Below are 24,210 nucleotides of genomic sequence, written 5' to 3'. Positions count from 1 at the left end.
TATATGTGGCCACCATCTTATGCTATGTAATATTATTTTTCTTAAACCAAATAGTAACAGACAAAAATAAAAGTGTTTTAAATCTTAGGCTTACAAAGCATAAAGGCAAAGGAGATACAATTTTTTAAAATCTGCTTGTAACCACTTTTAAATCATTTTTCAATCACCAAATAATTACTTTCGCATTTTTATAGCACTATCCCTGAAATGCAACACATTCATTCACTAATATGGGTTGCTCTAGGGGAGTTAGAAAGTTGCCTTTAAGCAGAGAAAAATGTTATCTTGGTCATCCTGGAGTGGGCAAGGAAGAATTGAGATGAGAAACAGGTCATGGAAAGGACAGAAGATTAAATGCCAGAACTCTTGATCAGCAGACAAATGTTCAGGGAAAGCATCAGATGGCTGCTATATTTATACTCAAGATAGCTTGACACACAAAGAGCATTTGGGTTTTTACTTTCTATTCAAATAAAAAGAAATTAGAAGGCATGTTAAAAAAAAAAATAATCAAAGCAGCAAAAGAAAAATGTTTTTTTCTGGAAACCTGTGCCTTGAAGGAGGAGATACCCAGGTATCAGATTTTCTTGGTGGATGTCCCTAGCAGTAGTTATCTGTCCTGGGTCATTGAGGGGAGCAACAAAAGGAGGTGGTCTGAGTCAGGTGACCACAGATTGAACAATTGGAGTATTCCATCCCATTCACAACTTCCTGGATATAAAAGGTGGACCCAAAGGACTCTCTCTTCTTCTGCTGAGTCTTCTGCTGCTTTGCTTCGTCTCTGCCTCTTTTCTGCCACCCCTGCAAGCCGAGGCCTCGTGGCTGTCCCTGCAGGCTGAGGCATCGTGACAAACTGAACGTAGTTCCGGTTGGCTGCAGGATCCTGCTGGACTAGCTGCTGGGAACTGCAAGACTGGTTCTATAATATTTGTTCTGCTTTATTTTTCTCTGTGTTCATTTAGTAGCATTAGTAAAACATTTTCAAATTTTCCAGCTTTCTCCTCTCTGTCTTTCTTTTCCTTTCCTCTCAAAATCACCTGTCCTTAGTGAAAAAGGAGGAGGAAGCAGGGGGCGGAAAACAGAAGGGGGGAAGAGGGTTAAGGAAAATACATCTGCTGCGGGTTTTGATTGTCTCCCCGCGATCAAACCACGACATTATCCTAGGAGCATTTGAAAATATCTGTAAGATAAAGAAACATTGTGCAAACAAATGTCCCATGTGATGCAAGCCTAGCTTAAAGTATTGTCAGAGAGAAGTTTCAGAGTCAGACTGAAGAGCTCAACCAAACTGAGTCCCATGGGAAGCCATCCTGTATATACTTCTAGGCAATATTTTCATTAAGGACAGAATAACACAAAGAAAACACAAGCACTACATTTGCAGCTCACAGAAAGATGGAGAGAGAATGATGCAACATTTTAAATGTCAAAATCATCTTGGCAAGTTAGAGAATTAGTGTAGAAAAAAACCAGCAATGTTTCATGAGAACAAATGTAACATATAACATAGGTACTATTAATCAGCTGCACAATTTCAGTACAGGAAAACTACTTGTTAAGGAGTTGTACAGATGACAATGCAGTTACGACAAATCACAAGCTAAGACTCACCACTGGTTAGCTGCTAATTCAAGTCTAACATGGTGCTTGTGTACTAGGGGTATAAGCAGAAGAAAACCAGAAGAATAAGCCATGTAATGCACTGTGCAAGTATTCTGACATCGGGCCTGTGAGAAACTCCAAGACTTGACAGTGTGAGAACAAGCGGTAGAAAAATACAAGAAGCAAGGACTGTATGCTACTTGACACATCAAGGACAGAGGGATTGATACAGGATTGATACATCAAGGACAGGAGGGTAACTTGTGATAGACCAAAAAATGCTTTTATGGCAGTAACTTTGGTGGAAACACAAAATATATCGCTTATGTAATGACCAAATTAGCAAATCAGCAAATGCTTGAGCAAGCATCATAGCAAATATAAATGCAAGCCTGAGTTTGTAATAGATGTCTCTCATTGCACCTTACCAAGAGTCCATGCCTCATTCGCTACAACGCACATATCATGTGTTCATTTTCTTCACCTCCAATAAGGACTTTGCTGGACTATTAGGACAGTTCTTGGGTACTTCACTTCTAGAAAGTATTTCACTGAAAAGAAAGCAAGGATAACAGTCAATGACCCAGAAAACATGACAAGTAAAGCTCAAATAGATTGGAGTTGCCAAGTTTAGTAAGAAAGGCTGTAGGAACTCACAGATCTTCATATACCAAAAAAAAAATTGAACCCAGGACAAAGAGCAGCCAGTCAGGGCCCAGTAAGGGGAACAAAGCACCGAGACCAACAGTCTGAAAAAGGTGGGGAGCTGAAAGCAATAGAGAAATATTTAACAAGCACTTCCCAAGTATCAGTGATAGTTTTAATACAAAAAAAATTATTAGATGACCATCTAAGGCTTCTCTTCACATTGTGCTTGCTTAGGATTTTATGTTCTGATGAAGATCAGTCTTCTGGAATTTGGGGAGGGGTTTGGGTTTTCAGCCTTTTTTTTTTTTTTCCCTCCTTTCCAAAATCCCATGATGATTTAGGATTTTTCTCACAGGGTAGCCTGGTAGTACAAATTGAGGTAAGATTTATACTCTAGTTGATGTCTTTATGGTTAACATGTTAGGGGTTGCTATTGAATTTGGAGTCTATTTCCTCCGTCACCTTTGTTTTTCATAGCTGTCTTACCCTGAATATCCAATAATGCTCTGGAATAAATTAGTCCTCTATTCTTGTCAGTATTTGTCAGAAACTATTCATTTAAATGACCACAGTATTCCCAAAGAACCAACACTGCAGCAGAGTTGCAGCTTTCACTAGTGCTTAAAACCCAGCAGACTATAGATAGTCTGTGCTACGTTCTGTAGTTATTTTCCAGAATCTTTTAATCCCAATTCAGCAGGACAAATTAAAAAAATTCAAGTATTTAACATCAGACAATGGCAAAAGGCCTCAATTCAGGAATTGTGTACATACACAGAGGACTGGAGAACCTGCTCGAAAACAGTTTCTTTTCCACATGGTCTGTGCATTGATTTTTATTATAAACTCAGACAAAGGAATTCTCTCTCATACTCCAAAATTTTCATACTTCACCTTCATACAACTACTCAAGCATTTACTGAATGGGACATACAACAGAAATAGCCTATTCTGCATTAAAAAAACAACCTAAGTACTTTTTTACTGACTCAAATGACAAACAGATGCAGCAGTACAGGCAGACAGATCTCTGTAGCACTTGCAATTTCCCAATGAGGGCGGACTGCTTCCCTGCTCCTGACCTTCAGCTACCTGAATCCTGCTCTGCAAATGAGTTCCCACTTGCTCCTTATAGTAACTTAAGCAGAAGAAAGCCAGAAATCCAGACAAACAGATCTGTCCCTAGTCTGACTTGAGCACCGTTTTCATAGTGCTTCTATATACCCAGCTGGTGCCCAAGACACATCTGGCTGCAGAGGGATGAACAACTCAATGCACAACACGGTTACAACTGTCACCTTGGAGTTTGGGTAGGACCTTGACCATGAACTACTTCAAGATGACTGAAATTTCACTTTAACTTGCAAGTACAACCTGTGATGTTTTCGTGTGAGTTTCACATCTCCTACAGCAGGTATTTGAGTGGTCCCTGGGGAAATTTCAGTGATGCATGTGTGCATATTTTTGTTGCTTCGAGGAAGTTATTATATATTTGCACCTCTATGGTATCTGTTATTTAATACCACACATCTTGACCGCTGAATTTTTGTCATCTTTCCTCTCTGTGCTCCCTTGCCCTTAATTATTTTCCTGGGCAAGATAATAGACTGCACATTAAAATGAGCCCCTGAGCACAATACCTTCAATTAGCACAGTGATATTTCATTTTTAAATTACCATACAAGTAACAGCATCTCAAGCAGTGTGATGTTTTCCACATTTGATTTATTCCACAGGATTTCTAGGCAACATTTTCTGCACATTGATTTTCCTGTCTCACAGTGTTTTTCTTGTTATCTGCATAAGCCAAAGGTAGCTGAGGCAAAACACAGATACCATGTAAAAGAGACAAGCTAATGCAGGAGGACAATTAATTGTGCACAAATTGGATTTTATTTACGTTTCTATAATTTGAGCTTTACTATTCAGCATGACTCAACCAGACAGGATCCAATAACTGGCTCCTGTACCCTGCACTGTCCAAAAATTTCACTTGTGGGGATGACACTGACCTGATGCTATCATGGCTGTGATGTTCAGCCTCTCTCACTGAACACTTCTCATTTCCACCTTCAAATATAAAACACAGGAAGCAACACAGAATCATTTTTTTCAGTAACAACAACAAATGCTGAGGTGGCCTTCCAGGACCCGACTGAGCAGATAAAACAGTATTTAGTCAGAGTTCTTGCTTTGCAGTTTGAGAGGTACTTCAGAGATAAATTCTCTCATACACGTAAGAGCCGAGTAGCTATGAAGTGGGACGGTTTCAGTTTATATTTTTCAAACTGTAGCTCAAAGCTTAGGCAAGTTAGGCATCTATTAATACCAATCTGAAGCCAGTGGGATCTCAAGATCTCTCCTGCACACCTATTTTTGTAACGTAAGTGAAAAGCCTAACTGCAATCTTAGATACGTAAATACCTTTTGCCACTTAACTCTACTGAAAAGAGTAATTAACACATTAAATTAGCATATCTGTTATCACAGTATTTTTCATATATGCTAGACTTTTGCTAATGGTTTGGAAAATGGTAGGTTTTAAAGCCTTGTGCTTTTCCCAGGAGTTTTTCCCTATCTGAAGTGTCAAGCCAGATTCAGCATCTGTCTTTTGAAGGATTTAGTGCATCTTCTTAGGTGGTTCTCAACTTGTATTCCAGAGCTGAGGCAGCATGGGTTCAGTTTCAGTTGCATAATTATCAAGAGAAGCTTCAGCACTTTAAACACCCTTGTGCTTTAAGTAATCTTCAGTCACAACACATGGAAGTAAACATGGTTACTGTCCTTTGGCAGAGGCAGTGCGTGGGGTATTCGCAATAAACCTTTCACATCAAACTGTAGTCTCTGTTTTTTGAACAGTTCGACTATGAAGGTGCTGACATATCATACTCTTCTCTTTAAGGTACCTGAGATGAAGAGAGGGAGAATGCATTTAAGTAGCACAGAATGCTGCACAAATTCAACCCAAAATTTAACATGCCAGTTGAATGGCTGAAAAATGCTGTAATTAAAGCTTTTCTGATAGAAAATGGCAATGGCTATTTACTGTTTTCTTTACATTTCCCCACCGCTTTGATTCAAAGTGATTATCAGATGGTCATTTGATAAAATTGTATAGACTCTCATTGGTTTTGACATCTGGTCTCAGATACATGTTCAGACATACTGGTGCATTTATAACTTGTACCTGTTGTGCATTTGAGCTACCAACAGAAGAACACATGCCACTTATCAGAAGTGAAGTTTTAAAGGGATGTTAAGAATTTGGCACTAATCTAGATTAAATGCTATAGCTACCTAAATAGTACCACAGTTTACTGCATTTATACTTTCCAAAGAAATACAGAGCAGCAAGTAGAAACTGGGGAACCAGTGTAAAGCTTAGAATAAAAGAAGTCCAATAGAAGTGACCACAAGGGTTCAAATTTTCTGGGAAGGTCCACCCATGTATTTGTAGTCTAGTATTTATTCTGGAATCTTTAACAGCAACAGCTCATCTGTGGATGCAGGATACAGAAAGGATTATAAATCCCACCAGGTTTCACTCAAACAGTCACAGCACAGTGCTCTAATTGCACACTGCTACATAAACCTCTTGAGCTGACCCATAACTGTAAATATTCGCCTGGACTGAAAGCAACACCACTAATTTTACCTCTATTTACCTTGCAATTGTTTGTTGAATCTCCTGTTGTTCTTCTTCATTTATTCTGTGCAGAATTGATTCCAAAAAGGGAAGATGAAATTGAAGATACTGAGCAACCTATCAAGAAGACAACAAGAAATGCACATTAGTGAGTATGTGAATTGGGAAAAACCCTGTGCAATATTAGAATTGAAGATATACATACATCACTGCTGATCTCTTCCACATCCCTGTCCATGAGAAAAAACTTGGCAATCTTCTGGGAGGGCCCCTGCAAGAGTCTGTGCAGTAAGGGAACATCTCCACTCCTCAGCTGCTTCTTTTCTGTGATTCAGAAGAAATGTCACGATTCACAGACCATATAACAGAGCCTCTAAATACCTCATGCCATCAGTAATCCTTTTTATTGGCAAAGATCCTATATTTGACTGATGGCAATTATTAGATACATATCAAGTCTCTAACACATAATTACAGGAGGATGTGGCACTTCACTTTGCTGTGCATTTTGAAAGAAATTGATATATGTGACACAAAGGAGTTGCAATTTAGGTAGCCAGGTATGCAGTTAAGAGACTGATCCCAGGCCCATCAGCTTGACCAGAACTCCCTAAACAACACTTACTCCCTAATTTTGAAACATCACTTCAACTTCATATTTTGCTATTTAAGGTACAATGCCCATCAGTTCTCTCTCCTGTTTTTTCAGGTTTTGCTTTTAATAAAGATTAAATCTCCTTCATCCTGAAGCAGCAGAATAGATGATGCTGCATAAGTAATAATTTTCCTCTACAAAATTAGTACTTTTAACCAGGCATCTGCAAATCAAGACTACAATCCAAACCATCCAGTGTCTGTGACACTACCAGCTGGAGCTTGGCATCCCACAGCTGCAGTGTGGCTGTGCAGAATATAAGTTAGAGCAGAAAAGCATCTTAAACACAGCTGTTGAATACAGGGAAAACTAAGGCCTGTTTAGCTGAACCAACCACACTCACAGCACTCAAAGCATGCAGAACAAAGTACTTACGTTTTCCTTGCCATCAGAGGACCACACATCTCTAAGGGGTCTCTAGAAAAGCCCAAAAGCCACATCATGCCTACATTGTCTGAACAAGGACAGACACCTGGGATGAATCCTGTCACTCTCAGTTAAGAGGTGCACACACACACAAAGAGGATAATTAGAGATAACGCAATCAGACAGCAATGTCTGGCTTACCTCCAGATGCATGGATAATATAAAGTGCAAATTCATGTGGACTGTTTTCTATCTGTTAAACACAAAACAACAACAACAACAACAAATCTATTCAGACTGACCGATACATGTCCCTAGCATTTCATTGGCATCAGATATTCTCTGAGATTTAAATATCTGAGTTGAAAAGCAAAGTCTGAGAGTGGGATCCCAGCAGTGGAAAAGTTAGAGGATAGTGGATTTGGGTAAGATATAAAGCTGTGCTGCCATGTTCATTTTCACTGTGCCCCACCACATCATCTTCGCTTACATTACCATATTGCCCACATCAGTAACAAACCCTCTCAGACAACAACAGATCTTTCCAGTCTTGTTTCCTTGGAACATTCTTAACTACTTCAGACAACTTCCTTTTCAGGTGACCAGCAGATTCACCAAGGGTATTAGCACTAGGGTAAAACCCTGGGATCTCTTCCTGTCCACTTGCCTACACAACCACATTCAGAAAATAGCAGTCCTCCTGAACACTTACTTTTCAACTTATTCTCTACAACTTTACAACCTGCTCAGTAATTCCATTCATTATGTTATTATTCATAGAAGCCAAATTATCCTTTTTAGTATTTCACTACCAAGTCTTACTGAACATATGAAGTCATTCTGCAACAGCAAAGTCTAGACAAGCTAAATAGAGTTATCAAAAATTGTACACTAAGCAGCTATGTAGAATAAAAATATTGGAGAAACACACAGCACTAGTGCTAAATATATATTTCTGACTGAGTATAGTCATATTAATGGAAGATGGTACCAAAGAAACCCCAAGGGATGGGGGGGGGGGGGGGGAAAGGAGACAGACAGCATGGCACTGATCTTGAGCATGATTTTTAACCCTGACTTTCTGGAGCTTTCAATGTGCCTGGATCTAACTGAACACCTACCCCAGCCACTTGGGCTATAAGATAACTCCTTTTTGTTTCAAGCAAAACAGAATTATGAGGGCCTGTCATTAGAGGGAAGCATGGCCATGTGTGTTTAACACACATCCCTTCTCTGTGCTGGGAAATGCTGAAGGTGCAGCAGCGCTTTCCCCTCCTGTGCATGAGTTTATACATTCTGTGGTTCTTCCTTCACTACCAACTATACACTTAAAATACCTCTTCTAAACTCAAATAGCTGTGAAACACTTTAAAATAAAACTGTTCCTTAAAAAAAATGCCCTGTGTGGGGGTGTTTATTTTCTATGCTCTGTTCCATGAACTATACCCTCACAGTTATTTCCTGCCTTTCACCCAGCACTGGTGTGACACAATTGATTTAATATTTCTAAACATGGCTGCACTTGCTTCTGCAACCACACAGATAGTTACCTTAAACTTTTGAAGCAATTGTTCTATTACTTGTCTTGTTCTCATCTGGCTGTTTATTCTTATTTTGGTTTCTGATCCAAAAGCCGGAGTAAAAACTGATGTCTAGGAATAAAAACCGCAGCAAAAGAGCATAATATGAAAACTCCTTTACTGAATGGCTGGGACTCAAAAGGATCTAAACCAGCACAGCTCCAGAGTAAGCTGTGGGGTATATAGCGAAGGGCCGGCAGTGTCCTCAGGAGAAGGAAACAGCACCCCCAGGATGCAGCACCACCGAGGATCCTGCACACCCTCACCCCATGCAGTGGCCATGCAGACTTGACCCATCTCTGGAGAAGACCCCAAAAATAGACCCCAGGGGCTGAGCCCAAGGCCCAGTGATGGGGGGCAGTGGGGAGTGTCTCTCTTGGCTGAGAGGGTGCAGGGGAAGTCCAGAAGCTTGCTGGACATTTTTATATGTCCCAGTAGCTAATCTCAGGTGATGAGAGACAAGCATAAACATTTGTACCTCATGGTTGTAGAAATGTCCATTAATTGAAAACCTGTGAGTTTCAACTTCTGTCCTTGCTATCATGGGGAACTTGGTCCTCTTGCGCACAGCGGCAGCATCACTGACGGCGCTGGGCAGGGTAGCAGAATCATGTTCCTTCTTGCTCTTGGGCTTCAGAGTGCAGCTTTCATAACATGGGTAACCTGGACAAAATGAAACCACATCAGCACATTGTACAGCTGCTCTCTACCCTCCTTGCCAGCACCACCACAGGAGGAAGGTTCTTGGTGGAGAGATGGTTTTTGCATTATTTTTTTAGGTGGCTGGGGGATGGGAGTGGAACAGTGCATGGGTGTACAACTAAGAGCAACAGGCTGTCTGCAAAGGCCACACTTTAACATTTTGTTCATTTCTTGGGAATTATTTATTTGGTGAAAGCACAGCCCATTATTACTGGCCATTTGAAAAGTTATCTGCACAGTAATTGTCTTCACTAACCTATCATATGCCAGTATTTCACTTGCATGCAACAGACATTTAACAGAGACAGATTTCCTTTTACTGGTAGAAAAGGTCAAATTATTTTTGCATGGTCACAGAACAAAGAATTTTTAATAAATGTAAGAGCACAGACACAAACTTTGATCAAGATTCGGCTTTTCTTCAGTAGATGACAATGTCTCCCTGCTAATACGATGTAGATCATCAAATTCTCCCCAGCGAGTCATTCCCCTGAAATACCAAACATACAGTTATAGCTAATTACTCCTCATTAACTCAGTGAATTCAATTTATCCTGTAGCCAGGCTTCACATAATACATTCCTATTGCTGTTCAAAACTTTATAGAACATGACCACAGACTTCACTGTGGTATATGGAGCCACTAATTTTTAGCTCAGATCATAATAAAACTAGTTGGGAATGTGTGGTATGACTAGGGATCCCAAATGCAACAGTCCTATTTAGAGCCTGTTGAACATTGACCATGATGTCCCTTAAATTATTTGTAGTAATTCTATATCTGTTTTATAGCAATGCCTTGGATAAACCACAGGAAGGATAGCAGGCAGGCATACAGAAAAAACACCCCCCATATATTATGGTTTAAACAGTCATAGGACACATGTCTTCACACAGATGGGGACATGAAAGATTAAGTTACCCCACTGGCCCCTCATGTTATCCTAACCATTTCTGTAGGGGAACAGGGAATTCAGTCCAGCCTATTTCAAACCCCAAGTTTCTTTATGCCAATACTTCAATAAATCATTGCATAAACTCTCTAGCAATAAGTCTTTGGCCTGTTACTGCTCTAATGGAAAATTAATATTTTTCCTAAAAATTGGTTTAAAATTCATTTCCTATATATATTCAAAACAACATTCAACTAACTACAATGAACAGGCCAAACAACAATCTCAGTTTTGTTCCATGCATTTTAAAAGTCCATTCAAGATCAAACAGTCAAGCTGCTCTGCCTACCTTAAAAAAGCATGTCAGGGCAGCTTCCCGTTTCTGTGATCATGAATTAATATTTACCTTAAGATTTAAATCTCCACCAGACATATATTTCTTAAGAAGTAAAAGGCAAAGCTAAACTTTAACTGCCAAAAAGGCCATACACACCCTGTACCACTAGACCTGGTCAAGGTAAACAAAGAGAACCAGATTTGTCTCAGACTGGAGTTGTTTGTTAGTTACTCCTGACAAGTGACATCCCTTAATGTCAACAGCAAAAGACAGGGATTTTACCGGAGCTACACTGGGTGGTAGAATTAAATCCACAATTCAAACAGGTATCACATGCAACTTAAGACAGTGGATAATTAAGAAAGTGAGCTCGTAATACAAAATTTATCAGAGAATTGTTCAGGGTAAACATTGGCTCAGCTTCCTTATTACACATTACTCAGCTTTAGCTCATCAGATGTAATTAAAAAAAAATCACTAATCAAGGTTTGGGAAATAGTGTTCAAAACACAAAGAATAAATACTCTAAGCACCTACCTCCATTTTTTTTAAGACAGGGCAAATATACCAAGTGTCAGATCAGCACAATGCAGTCTAACATGAAATGTCACGGGCAGCAGTCTGAAGAAGCAGCTGATCTGTGTGTATTTCTAAGGTGTTTTAACAGATGTTGCATGGCCAAAGCCAGTATTTGTTCCCTGGCTTTGACTTCGCCCTGAGAAGCAATGGCATCACACCTGAGGTGCCTTGGAAGGTAACCTGTGATAGACAATCACTTAGCACTAACCCTTACCTTTTACTAGGGAACAAACTCACACTTTCTGTGGACTTCAAAGTTACAAAAGAGGGTATCTGCTGCTCATCCTGAATTTTTAATTGGATAGGATGTCGGACTCCCCAAAATATCAACAAGATTCCTTCAACAAATGGTTTACTTCCTCCTTGCTGGAAAAAAAAAGGTATATAAAAAATAAGGAGTGCTGCATAATAACCAAATATTAATAGAGTGAGAACAATGGATTTCTCCTCAAATTAACAGGAATATGTTGAAATTGCTCAAGACAGAGTCCTGGAACAGGTCACCCAGAGAGGTTGTGTAATCTCCATCTATAAGGTATTTCCAAAACAGCTAAAGCTACTGCTGACCTGACCTCACTTCAGCCTTAGTATGACTTTAACCAAGAGTTTTTCCAACCAACATGTCTGCAGCTCCATGCAATTATAAGTCAAATCCTATTTGTTCTACTTGTATGACTAGCTCTTCTGAAACCTGGGTGCTAAGAAAGTAGGAAGGAGAAGAATTACTGCTGGTAAAGAAAGAAGCAGCAGTTAATGAAACTGTCCTTGTTGATGCAGGGCACTGCACCAGTCCAAACCCTGTTATCAGTCCCATTCTTGCTGACATCAAACTGTCTCAGCAGAATGAGCTGGGACAGAAAAGTAAGGACTGCCTGTTTTCAGACCATTTTCGCTCCGAATTTCTCTAAGTGTTCTTTTTGGGTCTTAGTATCAGCAGAACAAGAGAAATGCAGCTTGTGAAGGAGAAGGAAGTTCAGACCTCTAAACAAGGCACTCTGTGGTATGGGAGACAGTTCACACTTCCATCATTCCTTCAGTGCCACAGGCTCTTCTAGTCTCCACAGAAGATGCATTCCTGGGGCTATGCTTACGAGCGTACTGAAGATGTAACATTTGAGGAGAGAGTGACAGTATCTCCTTGACCAGAGTGATGGTAGTCCTGCCATCACATGCTTTTGGTTCAAGCTAAAGGGACAAGGGGAAACTGCACACTGAAGATTTGCAGTTCTACTCACTGCCAGCTGATAACATAAGATTTGAGAGGTCGCCCCCAAGAATGATTTCCTGTGATACACTAAGCAATGGGATGGTGAGGAGATCACACTTAACCTGAAACTCTCACTAGTCTGAACATACCTATTTCTACTCTATTCACAGCATCTGACTCTTGCTGTGCTGTTTTGATTACAGTGAAATACCTGTTTTATGCCAGTATATTAGATGGAGTACCTCACACTGTTCAGTATAGCTGCATTAAACATCAGCACCTATTACTGCTTTTCCTACGGTTATGCTGTGCTTTTTATATTATTTTTACATAGACCCTTACCTGATTATATGACAGCTGCAGATTTTCTTGATCAGAATAGTAAGAGTTGTAAGTCTTCAGAAGAGAACTGAGCTGCTCTCTAGAATAAAAGATCACAATGAAAAGAATAATTTTTAAACATCTCTGTCACTGTAAAATCCAGGTGATAAGTGGCAGGGTAATACTCTGTATCTGTGTTATCCAGTGAATCTTTGTAGAGGTTCGTTAATGATTAATACATGAACTTCCGGAATAAAACTTTGTCAAGATACTGGATTGCTTCTAAGTTGTTTGTTTAAAGACCTGACACACAGAGGAAATTAATTAGTCACAGTCTGATGTGACATTAACAACACTGCCCTAGAATAACTTGTACTTTGGTCTTCTGTTACAGTTACGAGGGGAAAACAAGCAGGAACAACACCCCCATGCACAAATGGTGCAACTGAAGTAGATTACAATTTCTTTTCCCCACATGATGATTTCCATGGGTTTTTTAATATTTTTTTCAGATACTCTTCTTATTTCAAAAATATCTACAGTATACTTAGACAAAACACTTGAGTTTCTTTCTACTTGAAACATAAACAGATTTGCACTAAGTCTTTGCTCAGTAGAAAAAAGATGAAGAGAACCTCTGCCGACAAGCAAGGATAAGCCCACCCATCATCTCAGATTGCAAATAGAAATTCATGATGCAATTGAAAAAAAGTAGCATAATGTTCTGCTGCAAAAACACTGCGTAGAGGCAGGAAGGCAATATGAGGCACACTGGTGCTACTTATGTTTAAAACTTAATATTTAAGACCCACCATGGGAAATAACTATGCCTGTCTCCGCCTTTCAAAAACTCGCAACACTGCAGGAGAAAAGAGTTTCAGAAAATGGTTTAAATTTGATGGCATGTCAAAAATCACCAAATTAGAGCTACTGCACAGCTGGAGTTTAACTGAATGATTGCCAAATCTCCTGGGAAATTCCAGCAGAGACTGAGCTGCTTTTGAAGAAGGAGACACACCAAGTTGACAGGGTCCAAAGAAGAGCAAGGGGAGTGATAAGTGGTATGAATCATGATGAAGACAAGCAAGTTGCAGCTCAGGTTAAAGGAGGGCTGAACAAAGACAGAATTAAGTGATGTCTATTTCAGGACCATCAAGAATGAAATGCTCTTCCCCATACCAATTAAACAGCAAACATTTAGACTGTAATTCAAGAAAGCAATTTCAACCAGCAGAGATAATTAGGCATGGGAAACAATTGCATGGAAAGGTATGCGTTCTTCCTCACAGAATAACCCTGAAGCACCAAATAAGATTAATAACCATCAAAACGGTTTAATGTACTGTCTTGCAGTGGTAAGTGAAGACACCAAGTTTGTTTCCAAATACTGTCTATTCCATGGTTTTGTCTAGTATGAGATATTATAACAGCCAAAATGTAGGCAAAACACATCTCTCAGTAAGTTCCACAGAGACTTACTGAAACTATTTAAGAGTTATGTGCTACCAGAAGTATGATTGCAACTTCTACATCAATTTTAAGTTTAAAAAAACAAAGATGAAAAAAAGAAAACACAACAAAAACTCACGCCACAACAAAACACCTCATAACCAAAAGTTGAATTCTAATGCTGTCACAAAAAAAGGGAAAAAAAAAAAAAAAATTCACACACAAGAATGATACTCAGTAGAAATTACATTTTAAATATTTCACCAGAGTTCACCGAGAACAAAGAAATAACATCAGAGGTGCAGGAATATATGGACAAAGACCATATGCAAAATATGACACACCTCCTTCTACAAGAGATATATTTAGAGAGAATGACTTCACAATACCGTCTTGGGGAACAGGAAACACTATCATGAATAGTTTCAGCAGAATTTTTAACAGTTGTTTTCCTGTAAAAGTCACAACACATCCACATCCCAGATTGCAAGGATATTATCAATGGTGACAGTGGCGCTCTTATCAGAGATTACAAACCAAATAGTGATCTCTCCCCTAGGAAGGACCAGCTTGTCAGTTGTTGCAGAGAAGACCAGAAGGATTTTTTGGGGGGGGGGGGCAGGGCAGGGCAGAAAGTTATTTCATAGCATCTCTCTGATCAAACCATGCCTGAATTTACTCAAGCTGACTGTTTAAATGCCTGCACAGTTGACTGTGTAAATTTAAAAAACAAACAAACAAACAAACAAAAAAAATCAGCATTGCTCAGAGGATCTCACCTAAGATATTAAGAAATGCCAAGAAATCAGTGCAAGAGAAGAGGAAAACGATGGATTATGCTAAGAAATGCAAATCATGTAGGTGGAAAATGCTACGTTTGATTTTAAGTGTACCAATTAGACAATGGAAGTATCTTCTCCTGTGACATTGTCATACAGTCTTAATCCAGCAGCCTACACCTTCCTCTGTGGCTTATGACACACACACTCTTCTTTCATCTTCAGCCTTTGCTGTCCACAGTCCCTTAAAAAGCTCAGGCAGGAACTTTCAAAGGGTGATGTTTCTCAGTCACCTGGTACTATTTCTATACATCCAAAGCATCTGGACAACATAGTATCTCTTAATAACACTAAGCAGAACTATATCATGGTGTGTCTCCACATGGGATACAGACCTGTAGCACCTGCTTCTTCCTTTGGGGTGAGGCAGGCAGACATCTGACAGGCTGGAGAGGGAAGTAGCGGGGGAACAGGGAGACCGGTTAACGTTTTTGTGCATGGGGTGGGGAGAATGCAGAGTGTACAAGGGAAAAAACTTTCCCTGGCATACTCTACCCATTCCTTGCTTCACTTAATAAATCAAACTTGGCAATGTGCTGTTAGCTGGTGAGAAGGGAGAATATAAACCAGGCTTTCATTCAGCAGGTAACATTAGGACAAGGGCTGCATCACTAAACTCAACAAGGTTAACTGCATTCCCTTCTAACACTCTGGATGTAAATTATTTACTTTGTTAACTTACTGCAACTCCTTAAAATATATTTTGAAGTGGCTTTATCAAGAGTGCTGGGCTCTAAACCAGAATTTTCAACATTTATTTCAAGTCGCTTTCATCTTAAATCCTAGTAACATGGGTGGTGAAATCCTTTCTTTTCATTGTGTTGGAATAGCTTATTACAGGTTCTTCATGTCTCATGAGCTATGAGGGATCATATTTGGTTCAACCCACCAAAAGTGTTAATGGACTTAGATATGAATCAGGTGCAAGCAAAATTTTGATCATGCTGGCTAAAGGTCAGCAAGATTAAGCATATCTTGGCCTTATAGGCAAAATACATAGGCAAGATAAGATTAACATGCAAGTAGGAGAGATGTAGGCTTTTTTGACCTATGTCGTGATAGACCTGCTTGTGGGATGTTTAAAACCTAGGTCTTTTTATGTTTAGGAGCCTAATACGTTTGGCAATAATTTTATTGACAGCTGTTATTTTTGCAAGCTTTTTCCAGGTAAGTTGGGTAGATCAGTTCCCTGAAGACAGATTAGGAATACATAAGGACTCGGGTCACAATCTGAGACCCATCTGTTACTCTTAGTCCATGTTGGCAGCATAGGCAAATAAAATCACAGTCTAGAAGCACTAAGTGATGTGTTAAGGGTTATCTTTGAGGCAGATGCCATTTCTCAAAGTAAGCTCTGAAAATTTGCACTTAGTTTCTCACATTGTCTAGAAAAACTTTCCAGTAACTTCCACAGAAGTTTGCACATATAAATCTTTCAGGTTTCAGTCTTGCATTAGTGCAAGCAGCTGTGATGAATCACACAAGCCATTAGAAAAGCCCTGAGGGAGAGATTTAACAGCAGCTCACACTGACTCATTTATCTTTGTGTAGTGGAGAGATGACAGAAAAGAAAAATTTGGTTTTTTTTTAGCCCCAGAATGAAGTAACACATGCACCAGCCTACTAGTTCTAGAACAAGTCTTAGTGTAACACAGCTTCACTACAAAGGCCCAAAGATGGCCCTAATCAAGATCCAGATGGTCGTCATTTCAGAGTTATGGTGCAGGAAAAATCAGCGGCTCTTGTAATCTTGCAAGACTGTTCCTCATAGCACAGCTTTTTGGCAACTGCCAAATGCAGCCATTAACGGAAGCCAAAGATAAGTAACTGGTAGAAGGACATAGTGATAAACTCAAAAAATGTAACATTTACTGCAGATTCACCGCTTTCTTCAGTAAAGAAGGTAGGATATGAGGGGTCAAGACTCCCAGTGGTAAACCACAAGAGAGCCCAAACTGTGTTTGCTCCAAATATTAACCCAGAACAATTCACCTGTGTCCTCTTCTCCCCCACCCCCTGCACATTCATCCATGGATATTTATGGCAGCTATGCTTAAAGACACAATAGTTCCACCAGCCAAATAATCTCACGTGCTTTGGTCAGCCTTTTGATCCAGCCATTGTGCAATTCCCAAAGAGCAGGCTTGCCATGTCAGCAAGATTTGCATGATACAACTGGAAGAGGAGTTACCTAACAATGGATTCAAGGTATAGATGAGGGATGATAGTCTGGAAATTCCAACGGAAGCAAGTTTGAGTGCATATCGAATACACTAGTAATTCTTGAAATGCTTATTAGTTTTTTCTTAAGGCAAAGCAGCATGAACAATGCTTTAAATCATGACTGTAATGCAAAATGGTCTCGATCGGGAGGAAAAAAAACCACACCACCACCACCACCACCCACAAAAAACCCCAGAAAAACAACAAAGACACTGGTTCATTTGGAATATTTCCAAATGCTTTTGTATGCCATACAAAAGTTGACACAGATTAATTACCCCGATGTAGAAGCAGTATGTCCCAAAGCAGCAGCAGTATAAAGAGAACAACTATTTAGGAGAAGGGAGGGGATGCGTTTATCGCCTGTCTATTTTGGGCAAAGCTCCAACACTACTCCTTAAGAAGGGAGAAATGAACAACAGTGCTCATGCTGCATATAAGAGTATCAGGATTCAGATGCAAATACCTATGGCAGAATGAGACATTTTACCCTAGGCTCCATCCCTGGGTGCATTTATGGTTTGCTTCTTCAGTGTTCCCACAGAAACATCAAAAGAGATGGAAGTGAAGCGAGAAAAGAGCCCCCTCTTCCAACTCCTGTGCTCTGGGGAACAAGGGAAAATTTAATCCCCTGAAAAAGTGATGGAACTACATGCCAGGAGAGTCAGGATTTATGGCACAATTAGGAAGAATTCCTAACAGCCAGATTTAACTGTGGAAAAGTGTCCCACAAAAGCCAGTTCAAGTGCAATTCCAAGCTTTTAAAAGAACCACTTTCACTTGCCACAGAATAGAGCTTGCAGCCTGACAGGTCTTTCTGCAAGCAAACCCTGCCATCTGGGGCTAGAGACCAAAACCCATACCTTAAACAAGTAGAGCTTGAGTTAAACACTGTAATTTATGTTCCATTCCAATAGATTTCAAAGATAGGAAGGTCTTCCCTAATATGAAATTTTATTTCAGTATCCACTAAAAGTACTGTTCTATCTAATGAACAAAATGCACAGACCAAAAGGATTAATGCTTTGTTCTTTGAAATCCAAATAAAGGGCAACTTTGTTCTGTAGATACTTCACAGAAGGCAAGTTGTAGGAACTGCTGCTATGGGCTCAGCTCCCTACAGGATCCTCTGAGTAAGTGGGGACTAGCTTGAATTAATTGTCATCAAATGTGGGGGTTTTAATCATTTACCTTGTTATGAACTTCTCCTCATCGATGGAAACAGACGGTAGATGCTGTGCTTTCATAGTCACTTTCTTCATTTATTCAGAAGAGACGAAACTCAACAAAAGGTAAAAAAAAAAAGTTACATCCACTAATGCCACTAACAAAAATATATGGTAAACACAACAACAACACTTCAGTTTGCCAAATGAAGCAGGCCCAGACACTCATGCTAAGGGCTGACTATACCATAATTTGACAACTTTGCACTTGGCATTAACACCCGAATATTTCCCACTCCTAGTAAAAAAAAGCCGTAAGTCTTTCCCACCAAGTATATCACAGTACCTTAAATCCCAAATACTACATATACCAGGGCTTTCTCAAGTAGTTTTAGGATTACTCTACAACTCAATGATTATTCTTCAGTTGTTAGTTGACTGAGACTACAACCCATTTTCTGGTTAGAATTCATTTCTAATTATGGATAGAGCATTGCCCAGCATCACACACACACAAAAAAGATGACTCGACAAAACACCCTTAAGCAAGTTTGTGGAATTAAACAAGAGGTGTTGATCATTGGCAGAGTCCTGCAGCACAAAATGAAAGCAGCTGAGATATTAAAGAGATAACAAGGTTATAATTAAAGTGATGTAGCAATATAATTTACAGATCTCCATGTAGTGATTCTAGCACACTGTGTAGGCAACAAGCCAGATCCATGAGACTCCAACAATGCATTCTTCAATAAGCTTAATTATGGAGTTTTGGCCACTTTCATTCCCCCTCAGATACTAGAAGAAAAGGCAGACTGAGGAAAGTGAAGGGACTCAGACTCAAGATTGACAACTGATACTACACTGAAAAAACCCTTCATCTCAGCCCAAGAAGTGGCTTCACTTGAGATGGGGAAAAAACAACCAAACCAACCAACCAAAATGAAAACATGAATCACACTGAAAACAATAAGATCTCTACAGACTGCATTGGAAGTGGATTATTCCACTTCTTATTTTTCTGTTGCTTGGGCATGATGACAGAGGAATCTGCCTAACAGCACTTGATGGTCTTCCTCCCTTGTGCCAGGAGACTGACTTGAATCTCATCTTACACTGCATTGGACAAAGCCTGGTCAAAGATGTCTGAAAACTGTTCTCTACAGCACTCATGACAAGTAGCATTCAGAAAATAAATTCAGAAGAGAAATTAAAAGCTTGAAAAGATCAGGGCTAGCTAAAGAGTTAGCGCCTAGCTTCTGTGCAAAAGATCCTAAACTATTGAGCTGCTTTTTTAGAAGAATAGAATCATTTAGGCCTGAAAGGAGGTTACATAAAGCTTCCATAGTCATAGATTAACAGCTTCTAAAAATATATATGTGGACAAATGAGAAGTTTTGCAGAAAAATTACTTTATACTTAACCTACAAAAGATACAGGAAGTTATTTCACAACCTCTAAAACTGAGGGCACTACCAAAATCAGCTTTATGCAAGCAGCAGGGGTTTCTAACATCCCTTCAACAGTAGTTCACCAAAAAAGAGTGGGAAGGCTCCCACATACCCCCTTGTCCTTTGGGTGACATCCACTGAGGCAAAAACATACCTGAAAGCCAAATAAGCCCAGGGACCTCTGTACAGACATGAGCTTGTATATAAGGAAGAGATTGCTGTATGCCGGGATAGTAGTATTGTTTTTTTGCCTCTGAAATGAGTTCAGTAATCATTGGCCACACCTTGAAACCTGCTTTTATGTGATTTATTAATACCTCTAACTGAATCAACTGCCTATGCCAATCTAATTGCAAAACAATTTTAGAAGATGCAGAGGAGTTTATGTACATTGGCACCTGAATAACTGGATATACACTAAGCTTCCTCCCATGTGTCAGGAAACAACATGTTCAGAAGAGCATATAGCCAAGTCACCACTATTAAACATCAAGCATCGATGCTATCAAGCTCTAGCACCGCTTCATCGCACATGGTTGCATTCTTTTCAATATAATTTGACCTTAAAATGATTCATATGAAAGAAAAAGCTAATCTCTACAGATTAAGAGAAGTGATCTTTACACACGCACTAAAAAAGGGAGATAATCACTGAACTACCTGTTCTGTTACAAAGTGAATGGCTCTCACTAAATTAGTTGCCTTAAAAACCTTAGGCGTATCTTAAATCAGCTGGTTGCCATCTAAATGAAACAAACTGGAAGACTAGTGGGTGATGGAAATAATTCTTCACCAATGCCTCCCCTGTTCTCTCCCTCTCTGGCTCATTAGCCTGGACAAATACTGACCTTTTCTCCTACAGTTGGCACCGAAGCACAAAAAAAGCTCGTTACATTTTCCTCAGTTATGTGTCCTGTTTTACTTATCAGGCTTGTATAAAACATTTCCAGACAGCCATTTCACCCTAGTGATAAAATACTTCTTTTCCATGTACCTTTCCCATCATCAGCCAGCAGGTTGAGAACACAGAGTGACGTTCCCAGCACAATTATTTGACACCAAAAATGACAGTATATTTACACTGGCGCTCCACAGATCCACAAAGCTGCCACATTTTCTACCACCTCCCAGTATTCGTTTGTTTTCCATGTCACTTCCCTGTAGCTCTTTTGAGGAAGCAAACAGGGGAAGCGATATGGGTTTTTTTCCATAATTCCCATTCATTTGAAACAACAAGAGGTGCACTAATTTTCCAGTTCTTCCAACAGCGTGTGACTGTGGCCATCTATTCACAGCTATCTCCCAGTGTGCTCAGTGTCAGACAGTTGTCTTCATCATTCCGTTAAATTGGACTAGAACCACAAAATTATCTTAGATAGGAAGACCTTGAAAGTGAGACCTTGGCTGGACTAACCTCCTGGCCTGAGAATTAACTAAGAACTGTAATGCTCAGAGGAATACTGACTGAAGCCTAAAATATTTCTGGAAGGAAAGAAAAGAAACAGATGGGAAATAGAGGAACAAACGAGAAGTGGAACAGATGAAAAAAGAGCCCCTCCAGAGGAAGTCTGCAACTATGGGAGAAATCGAGGAAAATGAAAAGGAAAAAAAGAACACTGCACAATCCCAAAGCTGCGAGAGGAGCTATAGCCTCATCAAGGGCACAAAACAAATCTCGCCAAGGTACTTAACTTTACTTTTCTATAAGATTTATATCTTTCCTAAAGTGTTTTTTCTCCCCCCCAGAAAAAGTCAAAGTGTTAGCAGAGAGGCAGATGAGAAGACCTGTTCAATTTTACTGAGTACAGCGATTTTTAAGCTATTTGCTTAAGGGGACAGCGCAGGGACAGGAGAGTGGAGGAATGATGAAGCAAGGGTAAGAGCAAACAGCTACGCAGATATTTACACAAGGATAAAAGGAGGCAACTGTAGAGGAGAGAGACACCTGACACCCAGAGTTAAGCCAAGCAGCATTTTAATTTGTATGTAACAGCCTGGACGTGCTTTTTGGTGCACCCCGATATTAAACTGCGGACTGCAGAGCTAGCAGTGTGCTGTGCAGAGCTCCTGTTAAAAAAACCTCAAATCTGAACCTCCCCAAAGATTGAGGTGTTTTTACCCAGTGCTTCCCAAAGCTGTTCCAAGAACACAGGAAATCAGAAGGTGGTGAGTGTTCTCAGTTTCTCATATAGAGAACCACAAGGCTCAGCTCTATGAACTTAGCTATCAACAACATATACATCTAATATTTTGTACAGCACAAAGAGCTTTGTGCTGTAGACACAATAGCACATATACATACCTACATGATTTTCTAAACTCAGAAGTTTCTAGTATTTAGCAAATTTTTGGACCATTCTCTTTTTCTATAAAAATGAGTTTAGGATTTATTCATAGATATAAGAAATTCAGTATCAGCAGAAAGACTAATAAAAATCATTCTCTAGTCACACACTCTGGTTATATGACTCTTCATGTCTTCTTGTTTTCAAGTTAGGTGTCCTCACCACCATTGCAAAAGTCTCAGCAAGAGTATTTACTCTGTATTTATTTTTACTCTGTATATACTCAAGTATTTACTCTGAACACTTGCATTTTCCCCACTAAAAACAAGGGTTTTTTCTGATTGTGGTTTTTTTTTTTCTTCTGCAGACTTGTTTACACTTGATTTTAAAAACTAACTGCCACAGTACAAAGCAGTAACAGCACTACAGTGTAACCCCTCTGCTCAGGCATGTTCAGAATAGGTCTTGATTACCAAAACCAAAAGTTGTTATACATCAGTGAAAATGGCCCCTTAACATTCCGAGTCACGAAGGAAGAGACAAGCTCCCTCCCTTCACACAAATGGTTATGGTAGAGCAAATCTTGCACTAAATCTATTTCAAACACTAAGTAATCCATTATTATAGTTACTTTCTATTTCAGGTTTCTTAGGGAAGATAGCTTTTACCCGCCAAAAAAGAACCAACAAGGTCACCAACATAACTTTTGCAATCACACTGGTAATTGAATGAAGGGCAGCAAAGGCTTATGCCCGTGTACACCCTTAGCAGCAGCACTACCTACTACCTGCCTATTTTAATCACAACTCTGACTCACACAAGTCACCTCAAGATTTAGGAACTTCTTTGACAAGAATTTCTGACCAAATATTTCTTCTTCCCTCCAGCACCTTAATTACCCAAAAGGAATCTGACTCAAGTTAGGGGTGACTGAAAAGAACCCTGTTTTCTACTGACACCGCAGGTTACACAGCAAGCAGAACAGCTTTGGCTTTACATTTCACTTACCTGTATATATATATATGAGCAGAGAAGAAGCAGCAGAGGAGGAGTATCACGTACCTTTCACCAAGCCCTAGAAGAGACATGACAGTATCACACTGGCTGACAGCTACCTCTGCTACTTCATGGAACCCACAGAGCTGCTAATTACTATTTTGCTTAACAAACCGGGAGTGCTAGAAACCCAGGACACTCCCCACACCTCAGTGCATGTCGGGAATATTTACCTACCCATTTTCCTTCCTCCAAGCAGCTGACAGAAACACTCCCTTAGTCATGGTTACACCTACAGGGAGGCTCCAGTTAACACTTTAATCACTAACTTTATAATGAGAGGCAACCTGCTGACTCTTAGTAATTATTTGCTGACAGGGCACACCCTGAAACATCCTGTGCCGAAAGGACTGTTATGCTTTAACCTCTTGTCTTGTCTGTTTGCTAATCCATAATGAAATAGTTTTTCTTTCTCCAGATGTACGCAGAAGTCTTTAGTGTTTAGCGGAATAACCAATACATACAATCAGATCATGCCAAAGTGTAACTACATGGATTTATAACATTATGACAGAAATTATGAGAACACATATTGATCACTTCATCACACACAGCTGTATACTCCATTTCTTGCTTAACTGTATAATACCCTTATGTATATTATTTGTTGGGCAAGAGTTGTGTCTGTAAGAGAGAATGCATCACTGCTTAGCTTTATTTGCTCAGTAGCTAACTGATAAGCAGAAGTTTAAGCTCTAAAAACTATCTGAACCAACACAGATCTTCAAAGTTCCTACTGTTTGCTATCCATTTATAGCAACCAATTTATTCATAGGATCAAGACTAAAACTGGAAGTTTTTGGGCCACAGAGATAAAAGTATGTACTGAGCTTGAATTTGCCTTCATACCTGCCATATTGTGCCATGATTTATATCAAGTTACTTGTGGTTTATATCATTTTATGTCAGGGAAAGGCAGAACAGACCTGTGAATATTTGATTCCTGCTCAGACCATTATCCTCTGGTGTAATTCTGGTGTGTCCTTCACAAGAGCTAAACTCATGGCTGTACATGCAACACTACTTGATATTAGGGATTACCATTTATGATGCAGCATTTCTAGCTCTGCACCTGAAAAACATTTACATAAGGATTTCATTGGTATATGTAACATTGAGAGGTATCTGAAAACACAGGAAGGAATCAACATATGAGATTTTTACTCAATTCACAACAGCATAGAAGCTCTGTGCTGTGGTCGGCTTGG

At 39.6% G+C, this 24,210-nt stretch overlaps 1 protein-coding gene across 2 annotated transcripts; it reads right to left on the bottom strand.

The window, feature by feature from the left end:
- Window positions 1-4,026: 4,026 nt before the first annotated feature.
- On the bottom strand, window positions 4,027-23,073 carry RASSF6 (Ras association domain family member 6). 2 transcript variants are annotated; one of them, XM_065634204.1, is made up of 11 exons: window positions 23,009-23,073; window positions 18,239-18,328; window positions 12,558-12,636; window positions 11,223-11,374; window positions 9,598-9,689; window positions 8,976-9,160; window positions 8,468-8,569; window positions 7,119-7,170; window positions 6,102-6,220; window positions 5,916-6,013; window positions 4,027-5,156 (listed from the first exon to the last, which is right to left on the bottom strand). In XM_065634204.1, the coding sequence occupies exons 2-11, from the start codon at window positions 18,307-18,309 to the stop codon at window positions 5,081-5,083; spliced, it is 1,026 nt and encodes a 341-aa protein (XP_065490276.1). In that variant the 5' UTR covers window positions 18,310-18,328; window positions 23,009-23,073; the 3' UTR covers window positions 4,027-5,080. The 2 variants fall into 2 exon arrangements, with proteins under 2 accessions (XP_065490276.1, XP_065490275.1); XM_065634203.1 differs by having other exon boundaries at window positions 22,955-23,058.
- Between the last annotated feature and the right edge of the window lie 1,137 nt (window positions 23,074-24,210).

The sequence above is a fragment of the Caloenas nicobarica genome, chromosome 4 (genome assembly GCF_036013445.1).
Source record: "Caloenas nicobarica isolate bCalNic1 chromosome 4, bCalNic1.hap1, whole genome shotgun sequence".
NCBI lineage: Eukaryota > Metazoa > Chordata > Aves > Columbiformes > Columbidae > Caloenas > Caloenas nicobarica.
This window is presented reverse-complemented; position numbering and strand designations above follow the sequence as displayed.

Excerpts from the sequence above, each read along its gene's own strand:
- RASSF6 (XM_065634204.1), bottom strand. The coding sequence starts at position 18,309 with ATGAAGAAAGTGACTATGAAAGCACAGCATCTACCGTCTGTTTCCATC. Across the intron at positions 12,637-18,238 it reads GAGGAGAAGTTCATAACAAG|AGAGCAGCTCAGTTCTCTTC; the intron begins GTAAATGATTAA and ends CTTTTATTCTAG. Across the intron at positions 5,157-5,915 it reads ATTCAACAAACAATTGCAAG|GTACCTTAAAGAGAAGAGTA; the intron begins GTAAATAGAGGT and ends TCTTCATCTCAG.